The 23,666-nt window shown below is 48.6% G+C and overlaps 1 protein-coding gene across 3 annotated transcripts in view; it reads left to right on the top strand.

The window, feature by feature from the left end:
- The window catches only part of HIF1A (hypoxia inducible factor 1 subunit alpha), a 76,515-nt gene that overhangs the window by 28,912 nt on the left and 23,937 nt on the right, over positions 1 to 23,666 (top strand). For all 3 annotated transcript variants that reach the window (XM_077323919.1, XM_077323917.1, XM_077323918.1), the window contains 5 exons: positions 17,585 to 17,775; positions 18,499 to 18,644; positions 18,815 to 18,899; positions 20,555 to 20,667; positions 21,333 to 21,535. In XM_077323919.1, the coding sequence (XP_077180034.1) occupies positions 17,585 to 17,775; positions 18,499 to 18,644; positions 18,815 to 18,899; positions 20,555 to 20,667; positions 21,333 to 21,535 (738 nt within the window). The remainder of the gene's footprint in view (positions 1 to 17,584; positions 17,776 to 18,498; positions 18,645 to 18,814; positions 18,900 to 20,554; positions 20,668 to 21,332; positions 21,536 to 23,666) is intronic.

Here is a 23,666-nt window from a genome sequence, read left to right as displayed (position 1 = left end):
CAGGCGTTTGATTGAGGCCGGGTGGAAGTCCGGGGGGTTATGAGAATGGTTCCCCCCCTCCCTCTATGTTCTAGGACCTGGCATTAGGTCCTAGAATGATGGATGGATGGATAAAAGGAAGGTATGATTGGATGGATGGATGGATAAAAGGAAGATATGATTGAATGGATGGATGGATGGATAAAAGGAAGGTATGATTGGATGGATGGATGGATAAAAGGAAGGTATGATTGGATGGATGGATGGATAAAAGGAAGGTATTGGATGGATGGATGGATAAAAGGAAGGTATGATTGGATGGATGGATGGATGGATAAAAGGAAGGTATTGGATGGATGGATGGATGGATGGATGATAAAAGGAAGGTATGATTGGTTGGATGGATGGATGGATGGATAAAAGGAAGGTATGATTGGATGGATGGTCTCCTGTCTAAACACAAACCAGGGTCAACTCTGTTTAGTCCTGTCAATTTTGGGGGAAGTGGGGGAAAGAAGGGGGTGATAGATGTTCCTAGCCCTAGGGAAGCACACCTGGCCTCGACCATGGTCAGAGCCTTTTCGGTCCTGGCCCCGACCTGGTGGAATGAGCTCCCGGGAGAGCTGCGGGCCCTGCGGGATTTTTCAACGTTCCGCAGGGCCTGCAAAATGGGGCTCTTCCGCCAGGTTTATGGTTGAGGCCGGGGCTGATAATATAAACCTATGCCCCCCCCCCCCCCGGGGACTCAGGATTCGGACCCGAAGCAAAACATCATCAGGATCTCCTCTCCACCCGCTATTGGTAACATTATTGTTTTAATGGGGTTTTAATGGGGATTTTGGGATACTGTTACCCACCACGAGCCGCAAGGGAGTGGCGGGAAATAAATCTAATAATAATAATAATAATAATAATAATAATAATAATAATAATAATAATAATAATAATAATGTAAAAGAGCTTGTTGTTTTTCATAGCCATGGTACTGTTTCTGTAGCAGGGCTGGAGCAGAGGTCTTGAGCTCTGGGCCTGTAAAAATTCCCTTACATGACTTTGCATTGGGTCACTCTCGAGGCAAGGAGCAGGACGGCATTTCAAAACGAGTCCCGTGCAGTTTGGGATTCAGGTTGTGAGGGCGGAAGGCTGCTCGGGATTACGTGACCAAGCCCCAGTGTTCATAGGTTGCGGTAAAAGGGTGAAGTATAGCCAAGGCAGCGGCTTGGCACTGTGGAAGAGGGTATGAGCCAAGAGAGGCTTAATTGCTACTGTTACCGTTCCGGTGCTGATAACTGATCCCTGCGGCACTGAGAGCACCTGTGGAGGCAGAAAATCCCCACTCTGGAAGCATTTTGCAACTAAGCAAAACCTGAGGTAGGGTGGTTCAGAGTGGCAGCTTCCAGTCTGTCGAGCCGGGTTTTAATACTCTGCTCCTCCTCCACATGCAGCCAGCAGGCTGACCTTGGTGTAGTGGTTAGGAGTGCGGACTTCTAATCTGGCATGCCGGGTTTGATTCTGCACTCCTCCACATGCAGCCAGCTGGGTGACCTTGGGCTCGCCACGGCACTAATAAAACTGTTCTGATCGAGCAGGAATATCAGGGCTCTCTCAGCCTTACCCACCCCACAGGGTGTCTGTTGTGGGGAGAGGAATGGGAAGGCGACTGTAAGCCACTTTGAGCCTCCTTCGGGTAGGGAAAAGCATCGTATAAGAACCAACTCTTCCTTCTTTTTCTTCTTGTCACAGTCCTGACAGAAGCTGTTCTCACAGAGCTGTCAGGGCTCTCTCGGCTCCACCTCTCGGGAGAGGAAGGGAAGGTGATGATCAACCACTTTGAGACTCCTTTGGGCTGTGAAAAGCGCGGTATAAAAACCAGCTCTTCTTGGTTGCTGATAGCCCAAAACTCTTCTCTGAAACTCAAATGCAGTTCATATGGCGGGTTAATTTTTTGTGTTTGCTGTTAACGTCTGTCGTCAAAACCGGCAGCATTTCAGGTTAACACATTAAAAAAAACTCAGAAAAGTGTTGCACTGGCAGCGGAACAGCCAAGAGAGAAGGTAGAGGAGAGCAAGAAGGCGCAGGTTAAGTATGGATTGGGTCCCAATGCCAGCTCATCTGTGTTGAAATGCTTCTAAGCCAGCCTTTCTTGACTTTTTTTACCATTGAGAAAACCCTGAAACATCCTTCAGGCTTCGAGAAACCCCAGAAGTGGCGTGATTGTGCAGAATAGGGTTGGGAAGCATAACTCTGGACATGCCCACCTGGGTCCCCTCCCCTTCCCACCCCCTCCAGGCCCATCATTGGCCATTGGGGGGGGGTCAACATAACCATATATGGTCATATCACCCAATGAATGTTTAACAGGTTCTAAAAATGTATTAAAAATTAAGGAAACCCTTCCAGGGCCATCAAGAAATCCCATATATGGTCATATCACCCAATGAATGCTTAACAGGTTCTAAAAATGTATTAAAAATTCAAGGAACTCAAGGAAACCCTTCCAGGCCCATCAAGAAATCCCATATATAGTCATATCACCCAACTTAACAGGTTCTAAAAATGTATTAACAATTAACTCAAGGAAACCCTTCCAGGCCCATCAAGAAATCCCATATATGGTCATATCACCCAATGAATGTTTAACAGGTTCTAAAAATATATTAAAAATTAACTCAAGGAAACCCTTCCAGGCCCATCAAGAAATCCCGTATATAGTCATATCACCCAATAAATGTTTAACAGGTTCTAAAAATGTATTAAAAATTAATTAACTCCAGGAAACCCTTCCAGGGTTTCACAAAACCCTGGTTGAGGAAGGCTGCTCTAAGCCATTAAAAGCACTGTGCCCCTTCTGCCGTTCCTTGGGAGTGGGAGCAACAGAGAAGGTGGTCATGGATCTCAGGCCTGAAAGACAGCAAGTAAGCATTGCTTTTACAGCTGCGAAGTCAGGCTTAAAAGTGTACATGCAATACTTGGATGAAATATCTGAAAGGTAAGCGAAAAAGAGGTTAAGACAGGGCTTAATTGACTCACGTAGTTCTGTAGCCACTCTATGATTATAAAGAAAATGCGTATATTGGTCCAATGCTTACAGAACTGTGGGATTCTACCTTTCTTACTCGCCTTATTTATATCTCACGCCCTAAAACATCCCCCAGGAAATCCCAGTTTTGTTAGATCTTGGAAACTAAGCAGAGTTCGCTCTGGTTTGTGCTCGGATGGGAGACCACCGAGGAAGTCCAGGGTTATCATGCAGAGGTAGGGAATGGTAAACCACCTCTTGAATGTTTTTTGTGTGTGTATGTTTGTGTGTCCCCCTTCAAGGATCGCTGCCTTGTTGTGGCAAGGGGGCTTGCGTAGTTCAGTGAAGCTATGAGCTATGCCGTGCAGGACCACCCAAGACGGACAGGTCATAGCTGAGAGCTCTGACAAAAGGTGATCCACTGGAGAAGGCAATGGCAAACCACTCCAGTATCTTTGCCATGAAAACTCTATGGACAGTTCCAATAGGCATAACGATATGACACTGGAAGATGAGCCCCTCAGGTCGGAAGGTGTCCAATATGCTACTGGGGATGAGCAGACGGCTAGTACGAGTAGCGCCAGAATGAATGAAGCGGCTGGGCCAAAGCCGAAAGGACGCTCAGTTGTGGAAGTAACTGGTGGCGAAAAGACAGTCCGATGCTGTAAAGATTTTTATTCCATAGGAACCTGGAACGTCAGATCCATGAATCAAGGCAAGCTGGACGTGGTTAAACAAGAAATGAGAAGACTGAACATCGACATTTTAGGAATCAGTGAACTAAAATGGACAGGAATGGGTGAATTTAATTCAGATGACCATCAGGTATACTACTGTGGACAAGAATCTCGCAGAAGAAATGGAGTAGCATTCATAATCAATGAGTAGGAAAAGCAGTCTTGGGATACAATCCCCAAAATGACAGAATGATCTCAGTTCGAATCCAAGGCAAACCATTCAACATCACAGTGATCCAGGTCTACGCCCCAACCACTGCTGCTGAAGAGGATGAAGTTGATCAGTTCTATGAAGCCCTACAACACCTTCTAGAAGCAACGCCCAAAAATGATGTGCTTATCATCATGGGGGATTGGAATGCTAAAGTAGGAAGCCAAAAGATAACCGGGATAACAGGCAAGTTTGGCCTTGGAGTACAAAATGAAGCAGGGCACAGGCTGGTAGAATTTTGTCAAGAGAATACAATGGTCATAGCAAACACTCTTTTCCAGCAACCCAAGAGACGACTCTACACATGGACATCACCAGACGGTCAACACAGAAATCAGATTGACTATGTACTCTGCAGCCAAAGATGGAAAAGTTCTATCCAGTCAATAAAAACAAGACCAGGAGCTGATTGTGGTTCAGATCATGAGCTTCTTGTTGCAAAATTTAGGCTTAAATTGAAGAAAGTAGGGAAAAGCACTAGGCCACTCAGGTATGAACTAAATCATATCCCTGATGAATACACAGTGGAGGTGACAAATAGATTTAAGGAATTAGGTCTGATAGACAGAGTGCCTGAAGAACTATGGACGGAGGTTCGCAACATTGTACAAGAGGTAGCAACTAAAACCATCCCAAAGAAAAAGAAATGCAAGAAATCAAAATGGCTGTCTGAGGAAGCTTTACAAATAGCTAAGGAGAGAAGGGAAGTGAAAGGCAAGGGAGAAAGAGAAAGATACACCCAATTGAATGCAGAATTCCAGAGAAAAGCTAGAAGAGATAAGAATGCCTTCTTAAATGAACAGTGCAAACAAATAGAAGAAAACAATAGAATGGGGAGGACCAGAGATCTTTTCAAGAAAATTGGAGATATGAAGAGAACGTTTCATGCAAAGGTGGGTATGATAAGGGACCAAAATGGTAGGGACCTCACAGAAGCAGAAGAGATAAAACAAAGGTGGCAAAATTATACAGAAGAACTATACAAGAGCGAGCTTAACATCCCTGATGACCACAATGGGGTAGTTACTGACCTGGAGCCAGACATCCTGGAATGTGAAGTCAAATGGGCCTTAGGAAGTCTGAGCAACAATAAAGCTAGTGGTAGTGACAGCATTCCAGTTGAACTATTCAAAATCTTAAAGGACGATGCAGTAAAAGTGCTACACTCAATATGCCAGCAAATTTGGAAAACTCAACAATGGCCACAGGATTGGAAAAGGTCAGTTTACATTCCAATCCCAAAGAAGGGCAATGCCAAAGAATGTTCAAACTACCGCACCATCGCACTAATTTCTCATGCTAGCAAAGTTATGCTCAAAATCCTACAAGCTAGGCTCCAGCAATATGTGGACCGAGAACTTCCAGAAGTACAGGCAGGATTTCGAAGAGGCAGAGGAACTAGAGATCAAATTGCCAACATACGCTGGATCATGGAGAAAGCTAGGGAGTACCAGAAGAACGTCTACTTCTGCTTCATTGACTATGCTAAAGCCTTTGATTGTGTGGAGCACAACAAATTGTGGCAAGTTCTTAAAGAGATGGGAATACCAGAGCATCTTATTTGTCTCTTGAGAAATTTATATGCAGGTCAAGAAGCAACAGTGAGAACTGAACATGGAATCACTGACTGGTTCAAAATTGAGAAAGGAGTTCGGCAAGGCTGTATACTGTCGCCTTGCCTATTTAACTTGTATGCAGAGCACATCATGAGAAATGCGGGATTAGAGGAGTCACAAATTGGGATCAAGATTGCAGGGAGAAATATCAACAACCTCAGATATGCAGATGATACCACTCTAATGGCAGAAAGTGAAGAGGAACTAAAGAGCCTGTTGATGCGGGTGAAGGAGGAGAGTGCCAAAGTTGGCTTGAAACTCAACATCAAGAAAACAAAGATCATGGCATCCGGCCCTCTCAATTCCTGGCAAATAGAAGGGGAAGAAATGGAGATAGTGACAGATTTTATTTTCCTGGGCTCCAAGATCACTGCAGATGGGGACTGCAGCAAAGAAATTAAAAGACGCTTGCTCCTGGGGAGGAAAGCTATGGCAAATCTAGACAGCATCCTAAAAAGCAGAGACATCACCCTGCCAACAAAAGTGCGTTTAGTCAAGGCTATGGTCTTCCCAGTTGCAATGTATGGCTGCGAAAGTTGGACCATAAGGAAGGCCGAACGTCAAAGAATTGAGGCTTTTGAACTCTGGTGCTGGAGAAGACTCTTGCGAGTCCCTTGGACTGCAAGGCGAACAAACCAGTCAGTCCTAGAGGAGATCAGCCCTGACTGCTCTTTAGAAGGCCAGATCCTGAAGATGAAACTCAAATATTTTGGCCACCTCATGAGAAGGAAGGACTCCCTGGAGAAGAGCCTAATGCTGGGAGAGATTGAGGGCAAAAGAAGAAGGGGACGACAGAGAATGAGGTGGATGGATGGAGTCACTGAAGCAGTCGGTGCAAACTTAAATGGACTCCGGGGAATGGTAGAGGACAGGAAGGCCTGGAGGATCATTGTCCATGGGGTCGCGATGGGTCGGACACGACTTCGCACATAACAACAACAAATGTTTGTGTGTGCCTTGAAAACCTTAAAGGAACCCCTACATTCAGAGGCAGAAACCACATCAGCTTTTATGTCCTATTCTTGGATGTCTGGGGTAACCGGTTGGCCAGTGTGTCTTATGAAGGCCTCGGCCTCTCTGCCCTGTTCTTGGCCCTCCAGAGGAACTAGTTGGCCACTGTGTGAGGCAGGATGCTGGATTAGGTGGACCACTGGCCTGGTCTGAAGTTGGCCAAGACTTGACAGGTATTTCCACCACGACCCTAAACACATGAATTTATTTTTCCTGAGTCAGATCATTGGTGTGTCAAGGTGCATAGTGTCTGCTCTGAATAGAAGCCACTATCCACGGATTCAGGCTGAGGTCTGTCCTTCACCTGCTAACCTGATCCTTTTAAAAGGGGATTGAACTGCAACATTCTGCAGTCACCACAAATGCTCTGCCCCTGAGTCCCAGCCAACCTGCGTATGTTAATCACTCCCTCCCAGGAACTCAGAAATGTCATACATGGATGGAGATACCATGTTTTCCCTTGCAACATGCTCATGTGCTAGATTAGACTGAGGGAGATGCTGCCTGATAGAGGGGGAATTGATTTCCCAGCTTTGTGGTCCAAGCAGGGATTCATGCCGAGGTCTTTCCGTTCCAAGCCTAAACCTGGAGTTGTCAGCTTTCCGCAGGGCCTGCAAGACGGAGCTCTTCCGCCAGGCATACACTTAGGCCCGGGTGGAGTCCTGGTGTTTCCATCAGAGGATTCCCACCACCACCACCACCATCACCACCACCTCTCTTTGATGCCTGTTAGATCTGGCTCCTCGCACCCAGTGGAAGGAAACTTGACCCTCTAGTTGATCGGGGAAGGAGGAGGAAAGAGGGCGTTGAGTAAGAGGTCACCATTTATCCATCTTTTTATTTATTGTTGTAAGGGATGTTTTATGGGGTTTTACTGCATTTTATCGTTTTAAATTGCGTGAACCGCCTGGAGAACACTGGAAGAGCGGTGGCATATAAATAAATAAATAAATATCACGACGCCACGCTGGCTCCTTTCATGGCAGAATCTGGGGCACCCAAGTGCAGGGTGGTGTAGGTATTCTCCGGTCCGAGGCAGAACATTGGCACTACCTTAACATTATGCCGTCCACGTTATAATTTTGCCTAAGCTAATAATAGCCCTTCCACTTTGCGGTGTGAATAAGCAGCAGGCTGCAGGTCATCTGGTAAACGGCCTTAATATTGTGTGCAGCCTTGATAGAGAAGAAGAAGAAGAAGAGTTGGTTCTTATATGCCGCTTTTCCCTACCCGAAGGAGGCTCAAAGCGGCTTACAATTTCCTTCCCTTTCCTCTCCCCACAACAGACACCCTGTGGGGTGGGTGAGGCTGAGAGAGCCCTGATACAGTTTTATCAGTGCCGTGGTGAGCCCAAGGTCACCCAGCTGGCTGCATGTGGGGGAGCGCAGAATCGAACCTGGCATGCCAGATTAGAAGTCCGCACTCCTAACCACTACACCAAACTGGCTCCAAGGATGTAGGAAATTGGGCAAGCTCTTTAGTGTTCTTTGGGGGGGCTGCCACCCGCACCGTCCTTGTGATATGCCGTCCTGTTTCTGCACATCAGCTGTTTATGCGGGAAGGACTACTCTGATGTGCTGCCTCCGAGGTAGAAAGGGGTGTTCTGCCAGATGTCTTGGCCAGGAGCCTGTGGCTTTCTCGTCACTGTGGATATTAACCCCTTCCACGTGACACTTATAATAACAACAATAATAGTGGTAGTAGTAATATTTTATTTCTAACTGCCCTTTCCCGAAGGCTCAGGGTGAAGAACAACATATGAGAACCAGACAATTTGCAGGCATTAAAGGTAAAGGTAAAGGTATCCCCTGTGCAAGCACCGAGTCATGTCTGACCCTTGGGGTGACGCCCTCCAGCGTTTTCATGGCAGACTCAATACGGGGTGGTTTGCCAGTGCCTTCCCCAGTCATTACCGTTTACCCCCCAGCAAGCTGGGTACTCACTTTACCGACCTCGGAAGGACGGAAGACTGAGTCAACCTTCAGCCGGCTGCTGGGATCGAACTCCCAGCCTCATGGGCAGAGCTTTCAGACTGCATGCCTGCTGCCTTATCACTCTGCGCCACAAGAGGCTCTATTCCCCCATTTCCTTTGCTTTTCTGTCCCTTTTCCATCTCAATAATTTTAAGGACACAACATGCCATCCCTGTACCAGGCTGTCCTACGGGGGAGTTCAAATAGCGATTGACGCTTTCTTGATCGACGGCCCCTTCAAAACACAGTCTTCAATATCTCCTCCCAGCTTAATGCATTACGGCACGTTCTGTCCCTCAGCCAGACATGAAGTCGTTCTATGCAGTTTGCTGTTGTTGGCGCAGGCAGAGTTTAAGTACACTTTGTAGTCAAACAAAAACCACTGCTGATTGTGGATTTTAAAAAAGACAACAACGACTTTATTTTGTGTTCCGGCTGTTGCAGTCCGAAAGAACAGTGTCTGAGGCTTGCTACAGAGTACAAAAGTAATATTTAATCCTTCCCGCATTCCGGTGATTTAAGCAGCACAACTAAGTAGAGAAAATTTGCAGCTAGAAGATCTTTTCTAGAGGAGATTTATTTCTGGACTAGGGGCCAAGCCCTTCGTAACGGGTGCTAGATTGGGGGGAGGGTGAAAGAACTCTTTGGGTGGCCTCTCCCTTCCCCCCAGGACCTGGAAAGGCTGCAGGTAGCTGTTGGGGAACTCAACGACAGGGACAGCTCTCAAGCAGCAGGGATCTGCAGCCTCCGAGCCTCGGATGGAAGTGGAAGGAGGAGGCGGTAGTCAGAGGTGGGGGGCAGAAGCCAATTGGCTGGCTGTTGGACAGACAGGCAAGCTGGTTGGAGGAGGAGGCACTGAGGGGCAAGACAGCCGCCCTAAGTGGGAAGCAAAATTTATTCGTTTATTAAGAGCCTCTTGTGGCGCAGAGTGGTAAGGCAGCCGTCTGAAAGCTTTGCCCATGAGGCTGGGAGTTCAATCCCAGCAGCCGGCTCAAGGTTGACTCAGCCTTCCATCCTTCCGAGGTCGGTGAAATGAGTACCCAGCTTGCTGGGGGGTAAACGGTAATGACTGGGGAAGGGAATGGCAAACCACCCCGTATTGAGTCTGCCATGAAAACGCTGGAGGGCGTCACCCCAAGGGTCAGACATGACCCGGTGCTTGCACAGGGGATACCTTTACCTTTACCTTTAATGCCTGCAAATTGTCTGGTTCTCATATGTTGTTCTTCACCCTGAGCCTTCAGGAAAGGGCAGTTAGACATGACTCAGTGCTTGCACAGGGGATACCTTTACCTTTATTCGTTTATTTATTAAAATATTTTAAAGCTCTCTTTTCCTTTTGGCTGAAATTTGCAGTTTTCAGAATAGCTGTTGTTGGGCCATCTGATTTTTTTCTCTTTTCATAATGGAAGTCCTGGGGGAAAAAAAAGTGAGATAGATTGGAGGCCTTATGCTCTCATTTTCTCCCTGGCACCTAATGTTGTTTTGACAGGGTCACTTATCACACAGCTGGTAGTTGGGCGCAGAAAGAGAAGTGGAATTTCGGAAGAAAGAAGAACCAGCTTTCCCCTGGTCCTTTCTCATTTTGAAGTGCAAGAAACAAACTACAAGCTTAGAGTTGTATGGCAAAATAAAATCACTAGCTGTGTAATTCCTTCCCTTGCAAAAAACAACAACAAAAAAGCCCCCAAAAGAGATCTCTGAATCAGATCTCTGTTCAGCAATGCATGAGGAATCTATGTTCAAATAGCATAACTGCTCAATTTCTCCGTGAGTCAGTCACCATTTAAAGAAATGACCATACAAGGACAATCTGGGCAGCTATGAAACTGTATTGGGCAAGAACCATAACTGGAGAAAAGTAGTTCAACTTGACAAATGTTCTTAGAACATCTGTCCACTCTGTACTTTCCTATCCTGCTGCTTCTTGCACCTCGGTATTAAAAGGTAAAGGTATCCCCTGTGCAAGCACTGGATCATGTCTGACCCTTGGGGTGACGCCCTCCAGCGTTTTCATGGCAGACTCAATACGGGGTGGTTTGCCAGTGCCTTCCCCAGTCATTGCCGTTTACCCCCCAGCAAGCTGGGTCCTCATTTTACCGACCTCGGAAGGATGGAAGGCTGAGTCAACCCTGAGCCGGCTGCTGGGATCGCACTCCCATCCTCATGGGCAGAGCTTTCAGACTGCATGTCTGCTGCCTTACCATCCTGCGCCATAAGAGGCTCTTTCGCACCTCGGTATTGCTACTGGTCATCTCTCTCCTAGCCGTCCCTGCAGAGTTACCCCCACTGCTTGCCTGGGATGGAGAAGGCAAAGAAGGAAGTACTTCTCCCTCGTCAAGGCAGAATGTGAGATCCTTCCACAACGACCTACCAAGGCGGCCCAGAAAGAACCTGTCAACAGAAAAAGAGGAAACGCAGGAAGGGAACTGTCCGAGTCTGCCATGAGCGCTTCTCTTAAAGCCTGCGTCATCGAGGCCTGTGAGTTTCACAAGCTGGGACACCCATTGGAATTCACACTTGCAAGAACTTGTGGGCACCCAGTGAAATTAAGCAGCAGCAGTCTTTCACTCTGTACCATACCAGATGATTTGCTGCATACATCAGTCAATATTTCTCATGTACTCGATTGGGTGCTCTTCAATTCAGCTATCACAATCTGCCCCATGGTATAAAACAATTTAAAAAGACCATTCTAGAGCATCATATTTAGTAAATATAACAACACGTAATCTTAGAACGGCCCTAATATCTTCGCAGATTGAAAGGATGCCATCAGCCATGCTCTCTGGGCGATATCTCTGAATACCTACAGCCCAACGCCTGTGTATATGTGGAAATCCATCTGTGGAGGACCTGGCCCACTATGTTTTGGCTTGTCACCTGTACTCTGAACCCAGGGGCAAATCCCTTGCCAAGTTATTACCAAACTCACACCCTATTTCTGATTTCAACACAGTCACCTCTCTGAGAGCCAGTTTGGTGTAGTGGTTAGGAGTGCGGACTTCTAATCTGGCGAGTCAGGTTCGATTCTACGCTCCCCCACATGCAGCCAGCTGGGTGACCTTGGGCTCGCCACGGCTCTGATAAAACTGTTCTGACCGAGCAGGAAACTCAGGGCTCTCTCAGCCTCACCCACCTCACAGGGTGTTTGTTGTGGGGAGAGGAAAGGGAAAGAGAATGTAAGCCACTTTGAGACTCCTTCGGGTAGAGAAAAGCGGCATATAAGAACCAACTCTTCTTCTTCCTCAGTAATATCAGGGCTCTCTCAGCCTCACCCACCTCACAGGGTGTCTGTTGTGGGGAGAGGAATGGGAAGGCGATTGTAAGCCGCTTTGAGCCTCCTTCAGGTAGGGAAAAGCGGCATATAAGAACCAACTCTTATTCTTATCTGATGCCGACCCCTATATCTCATACAGGGTAGCACTTTTCGCTCTGGCTGCCTGGAAGAAGAAGAAGAAGAAGAAGAGTTGGTTATTATATGTCGCTTTTCCCTACCCGAAGGAGGCTTAAGGGGCTTACAGTCGCCTTCCCTTTCCTCTCCCCACAACAGACACCCTGTGGGGTGGGTGAGGCTGAGAGAGCCCTGATATCACTGCTCAGTCAGAACAGTTTTATCAGAGCTGTGGTGAGCCCAAGGTCACCCAGCTGGTTGCATGTGGGGGAGCGCAGAATCGAACCCGGCATGCCAGATTAGAAGTCCGCACTCCTAACCACTACACCAAACTGGCTCTCCTAACCTCTCACCAAACTGGAAGATCCGAGCCAAAGCATTTTTACAGGAGCCTCCAGCTTGATACACCATTTTATCCCTCTTATTGTAACTCAGTAGTCCATGTTTACAATTTTATATACGCAATATCGGAGAAATACTGTTTTATTTGTATTTGGACCATATTGTTTTAATTGTGCTTTGAAATGGTCTTTGGCTATATACAATAAATGTTATCGTATCGTATCACAGTAGGCTCACTTAGAACAGGCAACAGGAAATCCTTCTGCACCCAGAGAGTAATGAACACATGGGATTCCCTGCTGCAGGAAGGCGTGACAGGGACAAGCATAGGCCTCTTCAAGAGGGGCACCCCCTGCTCAATGCAGGATCAGCCTCAAGCATCCAGGAGAAGGATCTGTCCAGCCGCTGCTTGAAGACCACCAGTGAGGGGGAGCTCCCCACCTCCTTGGGCAGCCTCTTCCACTGCTGAAGTAGACTAATAGAATCCTAGAGTGGGAAGGGGCCACATAGACCATCTAGTCCCACCCCCTGCTCAATGCAGGATCAGCCTCAAGCATCCAGGAGAAGGATCTGTCCAGCCGCTGCTTGAAGACCACCAGTGAGGGGGAGCTCCCCACCTCCTTAGGCAGCCTCTTCCACTGCTGAAGTAGACTCATAGAATCCTAGAGTGGGAAGGGGCCACATAGACCATCTAGTCCCACCCCCTGCTCAATGCAGGATCAGCCTCAAGCATCCAGGAGAAGGATCTGTCCAGCCGCTGCTTGAAGACCACCAGTGAGGGGGAGCTCCCCACCTCCTTAGGCAGCCCCTTCCACTGCTGAACTAGACTCCTAGAATCCTAGAGTGGGAAGGGGCCATCCAGGCCATCTAGTCCCACCCCCTGCTCAGTGCAGGATCAGCCTCAAGCATCCAGGAGAAGGATCTGTCCAGCCGCTGCTTGAAGACGGCCAGTGAGGGGGAGCTCCCCACCTCCTTAGGCAGCCCCTTCCCCTGCTGAACTAGACTCCTAGAATCCTAGAGTGGGAAGGGGCCATCCAGGCCATCTAGTCCCACCCCCTGCTCAATGCAGGGTCAGCCTCAAGCATCCAGGAGAAGGATCTGTCCCGCCGCTGCTTGAAGACGGCCAGTGAGGGGGAGCTCCCCACCTCCTTAGGCAGCCCCTTCCCCTGCTGAACTAGACTCCTAGAATCCTAGAGTGGGAAGGGGCCATCCAGGCCATCTAGTCCCACCCCCTGCTCAATACAGGATCAGCCTCCAGCATCCAGGAGAAGGATCTGTCCAGCCGCTGCTTGAAGATGGCCAGGGAGGGGGAGCTCCCCACCTCCTTAGGCAGCCCCTTCCACTGCTGAACAACTCCGTGAACCCCACCCCCGGTATCTTGCCGATATAGTTTTACACATAGTTTAAACCCGTTTCTGCAGGTCCTTTGCTGCCCACAGGAACCTTTTCCTGCGCTCTTCTAAGCGGCAAGCTTTCAAATATTAGAGGACAGCAACCATGTTCCCTCTTTATGTGCACAGAAAGCTTATACCCGGAATAAAACTTGATTGGTCTTCAAGGCAGCGCTGGATTCAAACTCGGCTTTTCTGCTTCAGACCAACATGGCGACCGACCTTAATAACATGAGAGAGACTATCAAAATTAATGTAATTTGTAGAAAACACAGGCCTACTCTCAGGAGAAGGATACGGTTGATCTGTTTTATTTAACTAGTCTTTTGCAAAACAAAACACTCCCTTTCAAGAGATGAGGAAACATTTAATTATTGTTTGTGACACCGCATCTATGTATGACTACCTTTCAGTAGGCGAAAGGTTTCTTCACCTCTCCTACACACAGCAAGACTAAAATACTTAACTTTAAATTTGTCAGTGGCCAGGGATTACTTCTGAGTAGAAGAACCATTCATGCGAGAAATATCTGGGCCAATGAGAATGGTTAGATGTGCTTTATTAAGATGTGCCTTTCAAGTAGGGGCCTTGTGTTGTACATCTTTCTTTGTCGTCCACTTTTCTCATTGGGAATCAATAAAATAGAACCGCTCAGCCGATGAGCGAATGAATTGCGAAGTATAGTAAAAAAAAAAAATCAATTTGGCAGCAAAGATGACTGGTAAAACCTAAATGTGGAATGAGAGTGGGCAGATTGCGGGTATGAGAAAGCCTGATGCAGTACACGTGCTTTAAGGCAAGTATGTCTCCTGGAGAGGAGAAGACTGAGAGGGGATCTGATAACCATCTTCAAGCATTTAAAAGGCTGCCGTGTGGAGGATGGAGCAGAGTTGTTCTCTCTTGCCCCGGAGGGACGGTCCAGAACCAATGGGATGAAATTAATTCAAAAGGATTTCTGTCTAAACCTCTGGAAGAAGTTCCTGACAGTTAGAGCGGTTCCTCAGTGGAACAGGCTTCCTCGGGAGGTGGTGGGTTCTCCACCTTTAAACAGAGGCTGGAGAGCCATCTGACGGAGAGGCTGATTCTGTGAAGGTTCAAGGGGGTGGCAGGTGACAGTGGATGAGTGAGAGGGTTGGGAGTGTCCTGCATAGTTCAGGGGGTTGGACTAGATGACCCAGGAGGTCCATTCCAACTCTAGGATTTTATGGTACTGTTTTCAGAAGGAATTGCTATCTTTTCTAAAGATCTATACAACCATTGTGAAAATATATAAATGAACAGGAGGTGACTTCGAAAAGGAATCCACTCTTCCTACCTTGATGGTTTGGAGGCCTGAGGCAACAGTTCTTCAAACCCAGCCTTAATTAACTGCCTCGCTTTAGTTAGACACAAACTGTTTGATTGCATGTTCTATTCTGCATTCTGATTCACTGAATAGTCCAGGCTTCCTCAACCAAGGTTCCATGAAGCCCTGGATTTTCTTGACGGCCCTGGAAAGGTTTTTCAAATGGGTGGGAGTTAATTTTGTATATATTATTTAAATTTCTTAAACATCGGGTGATATGACGACATATGGCCAAGTCGACCTACCCACACTGCTCCCAAAATGGCCAATGATGGGAAGGGGAGGGGCCCCGGGTGGGCGTGTCCACAGCTCTGCTTCCCAACCCTATTCTGCACCATTGTGCCACTTCTGGGATTTCTCAAAGCCTCAAGAATGTTTCAAGGATTTCTCAGCGGTAAAAAAGTTGGGAAAGGCTGGAATTGTCTTTTCTCAACCAGGGTTTCCTGAATGGGTAGGAAAATAATTAAATTTTAATATATTTTAAAACTTTGTGAAACATGTCCTCACTTCAAGAAGGACGTAGATAATATTGAAAGGGTACAGAGGAGAGCGACGAGGATGATCTGGGGCCAAGGGACCAAGCCCTATGAAGATAGGTTGAGGGACTTGGGAATGTTCAGCCTGGAGAAAAGGAGGTTGAGAGGGGACATGATAGCCCTCTTTAAGTATTTGAAAGGTTGTCACTTGGAGGAGGGCAGGATGCTGTTTCCGTTGGCTGCAGAGGAGAGGACACGCAGTAATGGGTTTAAACTACAAGTACAACGATATAGGCTAGATATCAGGAAAAAAATTTTCAGTCAGAGTAGTTCAGCAGTGGAATAGGCTGCCTAAGGAGGTGGTGAGCTCCCCCTCACTGGCAGTCTTCAAGCAAAGGTTGGATAGACACTTTTCTTGGATGCTTTAGGATGCTTAGGGCTGATCCTGCATTGAGCAGGGGGTTGGACTAGATGGCCTGTATGGCCCCTTCCAACTCTATTATTCTATATTGTGCAGAGAGGAAGGGAAGGAATTATAAGCCATTTTGAGACTACTTTGGGTAGTAAAAAGCCCGGTACAAGAAGCCGCTTCTTCCTGATCAGATTATAAGAATAGTAATGTTTCTGTTGTCATCTCATGGACATTTTTTAAAGTTGTCGTTTTTCAGAAACGTCTTTTTGGATAACAGAGTGCCTTTAATGTTATTCAAAAAACTGTCATTGAAAATTAAGACAGGTCTCTGACTCAGTGTTACAGCAGAAGCTTTACTTTGCTTTACAGTTTTGCTCTGCTCCTTGAAGACGGGTGAGATGTCAATTAAATATCCTGGTGTTTGCTGATTTACGCCAAATTCAGCAAGAGCGATAAAGCTCATGTTTTTTTCAACATTCAGCAGCAAGAGTTCTGAGTGCAGTTGATTGAAACGTTCCTGGACCTCATCTCAGCTGCTGAGGCATTCTGGACTGTCAGTGGTCACACCTCTGAGGCTTTGGGGGAACTGTCAGAATGTTAAATCAAGCGGGAGATGTGGCCGTGAGCATTTGGTGGAAAGAGGTCCTTCCAAGGAGAGAGCAGTCAGTATATGACTAATCTACATCTTATCCATAGAGCCTCTTGTGGTGCAGAGTGGTAAGGCAGCAGACATGCAGTCTGAAAACTCTGCCCATGAGGCTGGGAGTTCAATCCCAGCAGCTGGCTCAAGGTTGACTCAGCCTTCCATCCTTCCGAGGTCGGTAAAATGAGTACCCAGCTTGCTGCTGGGGGGTAAACGGTAATGACTGGGGAAGGCACTGGCAAACCACTCCGTATTGAGTCTGCCATGAAAACGCTGGAGGGTGTCACCCCAAGGGTCAGACATGACTCGGTGCTTGCACAGGGGATACCTTTACCTTTTTACATCTTATCCATAGATTTATATTCCACTCAGTTCAAATTCAAACAGTTCCGTCCTGTAGAGGCCCACATTTTCAGTATCTGCTTTGGGGAGTAAGGGGTCCAACGAAAGAAAAATAAATTGGATCGACACAGTCTTTTCTTTCTTTTAATGTTAGACTTTGTATACGGGCATCATGCAAGCATTGCATGTGAGACAAAACCATCTTCTTTGCCCATGAAACCTACCCTTCCTACTCCAATGATCTTCAGAGGCCTTACTTCAAGTGCCCCTCCCATCGGAGGCTTGGGGGGGTCTTTTCAGTGGTGGCACCAAAACCTTGGCCCTTCCTCCCCCCCCCCCCGATCAGATTCGTTTGTTTTACTCTGTCTTCTGCCAGCATGTGAAGCATTTTGCATTTGATGTACTCTCAGTAAGAACTCATTGGCATTCTTCCCTGATTGCACGTGTGTGAGTGTGTGTTTGTTTACATACTTTTAAATCCTGCTTTAAATGTTTTATCGCACAGATGTTCACTGCCTTGGCAATGATGCCCTATAAACGTTTAAAATAAATTACGCGTCAAGAAATGTCTGCTGGTAGCTGTTCGCAATCCCCAGTTTACTCTTCTAGCCTCTGTCGTTAGTGCTAAGTTCCTAGCACCGACCAGTTGCCCGTGCGGGTTTTAACATTGAGTCCGTCTGTTTTGTCCTACAGGATTAGTTCGGAACGCAGGAAGGAGAAGTCTAGAGATGCCGCCCGGTGCCGGAGGAGCAAGGAGTCGGAGGTCTTCTACGAACTCGCTCACCAGTTGCCTCTCCCCCATCATGTGAGTGCGCACCTTGACAAAGCCTCTATTATGAGGCTAACCATCAGCTACCTGCGCATGAGGAAGCTGCTCGATGCAGGTGAGAGTTTGTTGACGGCTTGTCAAGGGAGCACTGGGTGAAAAGGAAGCTGGAAACAGCCCAGGAACAGACCTTAGAATCATAGAATCATAGAGTTGGAAGGGGCCATAGAGGCCATCTAGTCCAACCCCCTGCTCAACGCAGGATCAGCCCTAAGCATCCTCAAGCACCCAAGAAAAGTGTGTATCCAACCTTTGCTTGAAGACTGCCAGTGAGGGGGAGCTCACCACCTCCTTAGGCAGCCTATTCCACTGCTGAACTACTCTGACTGTGAAATTTTTCCCCCTGATATCTAGCCTATATCGTTGTACTTGTATTTTAAACCCATTACCTTTTAAGCATCCATGCTGCGATTCCATGAAACCGCATTACTTCCTAGAAGCTTATGATCTTTTTCCTACTGGCTCTGGGAGATCGCTTCACGGAAATGTCGGAGGGGGGAGATTCAAAACTAAAGAAAGTTGCTCTAGTCTAGATTCATTTATTTCGATGGGATTAGACTGGAGTAACTTTCCTTCGGGTTGCGCTAGAAAAAAAACAATGTATATACAATCACGAACAATGGATCTTCACACCATTGGTCAGTTTGGGTTTAATTTCTGTGAAAGAACCCTTGCAAAGTTGTATGGCTGGGGGTCACCACAACATGAGGAACTGTATTAAAGGATCGTGGCACTAGGAAGGTGGAGAACCACTGATCTAACGTGTGCTGGCTCTTCTCAGGTGACCTGGAAGCCGAAGCGGAAATGGAGACGCAGCTGAATTGCTTCTATCTAAAAGCCCTCGACGGATTCGTCATGGTCCTCTCAGAGGACGGCGACATGGTCTACATGTCTGAGAACGTGAACAAGTGCATGGGGCTAACGCAGGTAGGGGAAACGGGCTTCTCCCTTCCGCTTTTTGTCCCCCCCCCCCCGCTGTGATTGTAGTCCAACGACCCAAAGCCCTGCTGACTTGAAAACTGCTGAGCTTGGACTGAGTCCAGTGTTTTATCTGCCCTTCGTGCCCCAGACTAAACTTCTCCCTCTGTCTCTTACAGTTTGAGCTGACGGGACACAGCGTGTTCGATTTCACTCATCCGTGCGACCACGAGGAGCTGAAAGAAATGCTCACCCACCGGAACGGTGAGAAGCAAGCGCTTGGAGTTTTCTTTTCCAAGTTTCTCAGACCAGATGGCTCCTCCTTTAGTCCTCTTGTGGCTAGACTCCCGGTAGTAGTTTAAACAAGGGCTTTGGCTTAACGGGATTAATGGATCAGGCCAGTGTCATGCAGGGGCCAGAACCCAGGGGCCATCAGGAGGTCCACCAACAAGGGCAGAACTCCAGAAGCCCTCCTACTCTGCCCCCCCCCCAAGCACCACCATTACAGAGTATCACCGCCCCAAACATAAGAACAGGAGAGAAGCCATGTTGGATCCTGCCAGTGGCCCTTCCAGCCCATAACTCTGTGTCACACAGTGGCCCAAACCCAGGTGCCATCAGGAAATTCACTAGCAGGGCCAGAACTCCAGAAGCCCTCCACTGTGCCCCCCCCAAGGACCAAGAATACCAAGGACCACTTCCTCAGGTATAAGAAGCCATGTTGGATCAGGCCAGTGGCCCGTCCAGTCCATCCCTCTGTGTCATGTAGTGGCCAAAACCCAGGTGCTCTCAGAAGGTCCACCAGCAGGGCCAGAACTCCAGAAGCCCTCCCCCTGTGGCCCCCCTAAACACCACAGTGACAGAGCATCACCGCCCCAGATATAAGAATAGGAGTGAAGCCATGTTGGATCCTGCCAGCGGCCCATCCAGCCCAACACGCTGTGTCACATAGTGGCCCAAACTCAGGTGCCATCAGGAGGTTCCCCAGCAGAGCCAGGACTCCAGAAGCCCTCTCATTGTGGGCCATGAGGTACTAAGAATGCAGAGCATCACTGCCTATGACAGAGTGTTCTGTCTCTATTTCGTGGCTAAGGGCCCCTGATGGATCTCCGCCCCGTATCTTTATCCAGTCCCCTCTTGGGGCTGTCTATACTTGCAATAAAGGATAATGCAGATGACACTGGAGGCTCCTTCCTGCTCTATATGATTCTGTGACCCCACTGCTCTGTTTGCTTGTTTTCCATTTCATGGCTTTGATAGATCTTCCGTCTCCCACACATGGTTGGTGGTAAGAAACTGGAGTGGGGAGAACCCTGGCGTTGTTTACTTGCCATATGCCTGGTGGGAGAACTGTTTTGCAGGCCCTGCAGAATTTTGGTAGCTCTGTCAGTGGTCCAAGTTTCTGCCAGCAGCATATTCCACCAGGTTGCAGCCAGAGTCAAAAAGGCCCTGGCCCTGGTCGAGGCCAGGTGTACTTCCTTAGGGCCAGGAACCCCCAACGTATTAATGTTTGACATAGAATCATAGAATCATGGAAGGGACCTCATGGGTCATCTAGTCTTGACACACATCAGAAGCACATTGAATTTATCCGGAATGTAAATCAGATTGGCTTTCTGTTTGCAGTCAGCGCATGTTCAGAGGCACACCTTACACAACAGCAGTCCCATCTATGTACAGGAGGGGGGTTCGGTCAAGTTTCCTGGAATCTTATTTCGCCTCCGTCGCTGGGTGTTAAGAACAGCTCTAGCCGTGCTGACAGCCGTGCTTCTTCTTGGCGGTTCTTGTTCTTCCTCGGACAGTGTTTACAGGGACCGGTTTGGGGTGGGAAAGCAACATGAAAATCCTTCACGGAACGGCCTGGGCTTTCGCTGTCCTCTCCGCCTGATGTTGTGCCACGTTCCTCTCGTCTGTCTCAGGCCCCGTGAAAAAGGGAAAGGAGCAGAACACGGAGAGGAGCTTTTTCCTCCGAATGAAGTGCACGTTGACCAGCAGAGGACGAACAGTCAACATCAAGTCTGCCACGTGGAAGGTAAATGAGGCTGACAGCAGTTGCTTTATACGTAGAAGCTTCAGGGCCCAAACACAGTTGAAGGGATGTGGCTCTGTGGCAGAGCGTCTGCCTGGCATGCAGAAGGTCCCGGGTTCAATCCTTGGCATCTCCAGCTGAAGGGAATCTGGTTAGAGGCAACGTGAAAGACCTTTGCTTGAGACCTTGAAAAAGAAGAGGTTGGTTTTTGATTCCCCTCTCTTTGCTACTCAAAAGAGTCCCAGTGTGGCTTATAAACGCCTCACCCTTCTTGTCCCCCCAACCGACCCCCTGTGAGGTAGGTGGGCCTGAGAGCTCTGCAAGAACTGTTCTAAGAAAACTAGCCCAAATCAACCCTTCGACCATTGGAGGTTTCATGCCGGGCTGCAGGCTGGAGTTTTAGTCGTGGCAGGTTGCCCCACCACTTCCTGCACCCACACGGGGGAGCATTTGGCCCGGTGTGCCTCATCCACCCCCGGTTTGTGCTCCTGCACGGGAGCTGGGGCAGTGAAGTTCCCAGTGCGGAAATGGTCTTAGAGTCATAGAATCATAACGTTGGAAGGGACCTCTGGGGTCATCTAGTCACAACAACTTCTTCTTACATCCAGCAGAACTTCATGTAGAACAAAATCTTCTATCTCCCTCCCTTCCCCCTTCCCTCTGCCCAGGTTCTTCACTGCACGGGGCACATCCGCATCTACGACAGCTGCAGCAGCCAGACCGTCTGCGGGTACCAGAACCCTCCCATGACCTGCTTGGTGCTGATCTGCGAGCCCATCCCTCACCCGTCGAACATCGAAGTCCCCCTGGACAGCAAGACGTTCCTCAGCCGCCACAGCCTCGACATGAAGTTTTCGTACTGTGACGAGAGGTAAGAACCGAGCTGCTCTCTCTCTCTCTCCCTTTGGCGAGGGGTTCCTTGGCGAGAGAGCCAGCTTGGTGCAGTGGTGAGGAGTAGGGACTTCTAATCTGGCGAGCCGGGTTCAATTCTGCACTCCCCCACACTCTGCTTTAAATCTAGATATTCGTTGGTTGTACTCTAACCATTGAATTTCTACTCCTTCTTTCTTTATTGTTTGTATATCCTTGAACTTGCCGGTCTTTGATGGCTCTCTCAAAGTAGTCTTGAGCAGGACGGGAGATGGTCCTGTTAGAGCTGTTCTGACTGATCAGTAATCTCAGGGCTCTCTCAGCCTCGGCCACCTCACAGGGTGTCTGTTGTGGGGAGAGGAAGGGAAGGCAAATGTAAGCTGCTTTGAGACTCCTTCAGGGAGAGAAAAGCGGCATATAAGAACCAACTCTTCTTCTTCTTCAGTAATCTCAGGGCTCTCTCAGCCTCAACCACCTCACAGGGTGTCTGTTGTAGGGAGAGTAAGGGAAGGAGATTATAAGCCCCTTTGAGACTCCTTCGGGTAGAGAAAAGCGGCATATAAGAACCAACTCTTCTTCTTCTTCTTCTTCTTCTTCTTCTTCTTCTTCTTCTTCTTCTTCTTCGAGACCACTAAGCATCGGGCCTGCATGCTGCACCTGGCCCTTCAGTTGCTCTCAGGAGGAGGAGGAGCAGTGAGGGATGCCTGTTTGGGTGATGGGTGCTACCTCCCATTTGGAGAGGAGACAAGATAATGTCCAGGAGGAGTCCCCAGCCTTCTTGAGCCTGCAAGCACTTTTTGAACTCTGGCCAAAAAAAACCACACACATTAAAGGTACAGGACCCACAACACCCACCTACGAAGGCCAGATGAAGGCTAATGTCAAAAAATACACTGGGAATGAGCAATGAAGAAAACAAAACAGACCTTGGAGCGGCAGCTGCCTCCAAAGCAACATCTGCCCAGCCCGTCAGACCTACAATGGCTCAGCAGGGGCCCCATCTGGCTATGCCTGTTTTCTGAAAACGCTTGGCAGGCATGGGGAAAGGTTAGGGTTAGGATTAGGGTTGGAAAGCACTCTGGTGTCCACAGACACAACATTGGGGAATCCTGACGTGTAGCTTCTGCCATTGGAAGGCACCCTCTTCCTCTTCTTTTGGCAGTTATCTTCCTGTATAAGTACAGGAGTTCCAGCATCTTGCTGGAGTTCTGCCACCTGTACATCAGAGCAGTGGTCCCCAACCCCCAGTCTGGGGACCGGGACCGGTCTGTGGATCAGTCGGTACTGGGCTGCAGCTCCTCCTCGTCCTCCTCCCCGGCTGCTGCTTCGGGGGCTGCCCTGCCACTCTGCCGCCGGCTCACCTTTGGTGCTCTCCAGCGGCCGCCGTGGCTGGGGCTCCCCCTAGGTGTGACACTGCGCAGCTGCTGCTGGCAGCGCCCCCTACTGTGTGGCAGAAAGTCAGGGGCGCCGACAGGAAAGCAAGTGGAGCAGGGGCTCAGGTGGCGGCGGCAACATCCCTCGGCAGAATACTACCCCCCCCCCCCGGGCCTCAGTAAAATTGTCAAGCATTGACCGGTCCCCAGTGATAAAAAGGTTGGGGGACCACTGCATCAGAGTGTACCAAACAGCTAGCTAGCTAGCTAACTTTCCTTCCTTCCTTTTATTCATCCCTCCCTCCCTCCCTCCCTCCCTCCCTTCCTCCCTTCCTCCCTCCTTCCTACCTTCCTCCCTCCCTCCCTCCCTCCCTCCCTCCCTTCCTCCTCCCTTCCTTCCTCCCTCCCTCCCTCCTTCCTTCCTCCCTCCCTCCCTCCCTCCCTCCCTCCCTCCCTCCCTCCCTCCTTCCTTCCTTCCATCCTCCCTCCCTCCCTCCCTCCCTCCCTCCCTCTCTCCTTCCTTCCTACCTTCCTTCTGCCCGCCTGCCCCCTCCCTCCCTCAAAAACTGGGGTCCTAAGATGGCTTTACATTATGCTCCTTTCCCCCTAGTTTATCCTCCAATGACCCTGTGTGGTAGGGCAGGCTGAGACTGAATGACTGTCCCAAGATCACCCAAAAAGCTTCCATGGCAGATGGGGATTTGAACGCGAGTCTCCTAATTGGGCTCGTTAATCACTGTGCTGTGCTGTCTCCAGCCT

This window comes from Paroedura picta, chromosome 2 (assembly GCF_049243985.1).
Source record: "Paroedura picta isolate Pp20150507F chromosome 2, Ppicta_v3.0, whole genome shotgun sequence".
Taxonomy (NCBI): Eukaryota; Metazoa; Chordata; class Lepidosauria; order Squamata; family Gekkonidae; genus Paroedura; species Paroedura picta.
The sequence above is the reverse complement of the archived record's forward strand: the minus strand, read 5'-3'. Positions and strand labels throughout refer to the sequence as shown.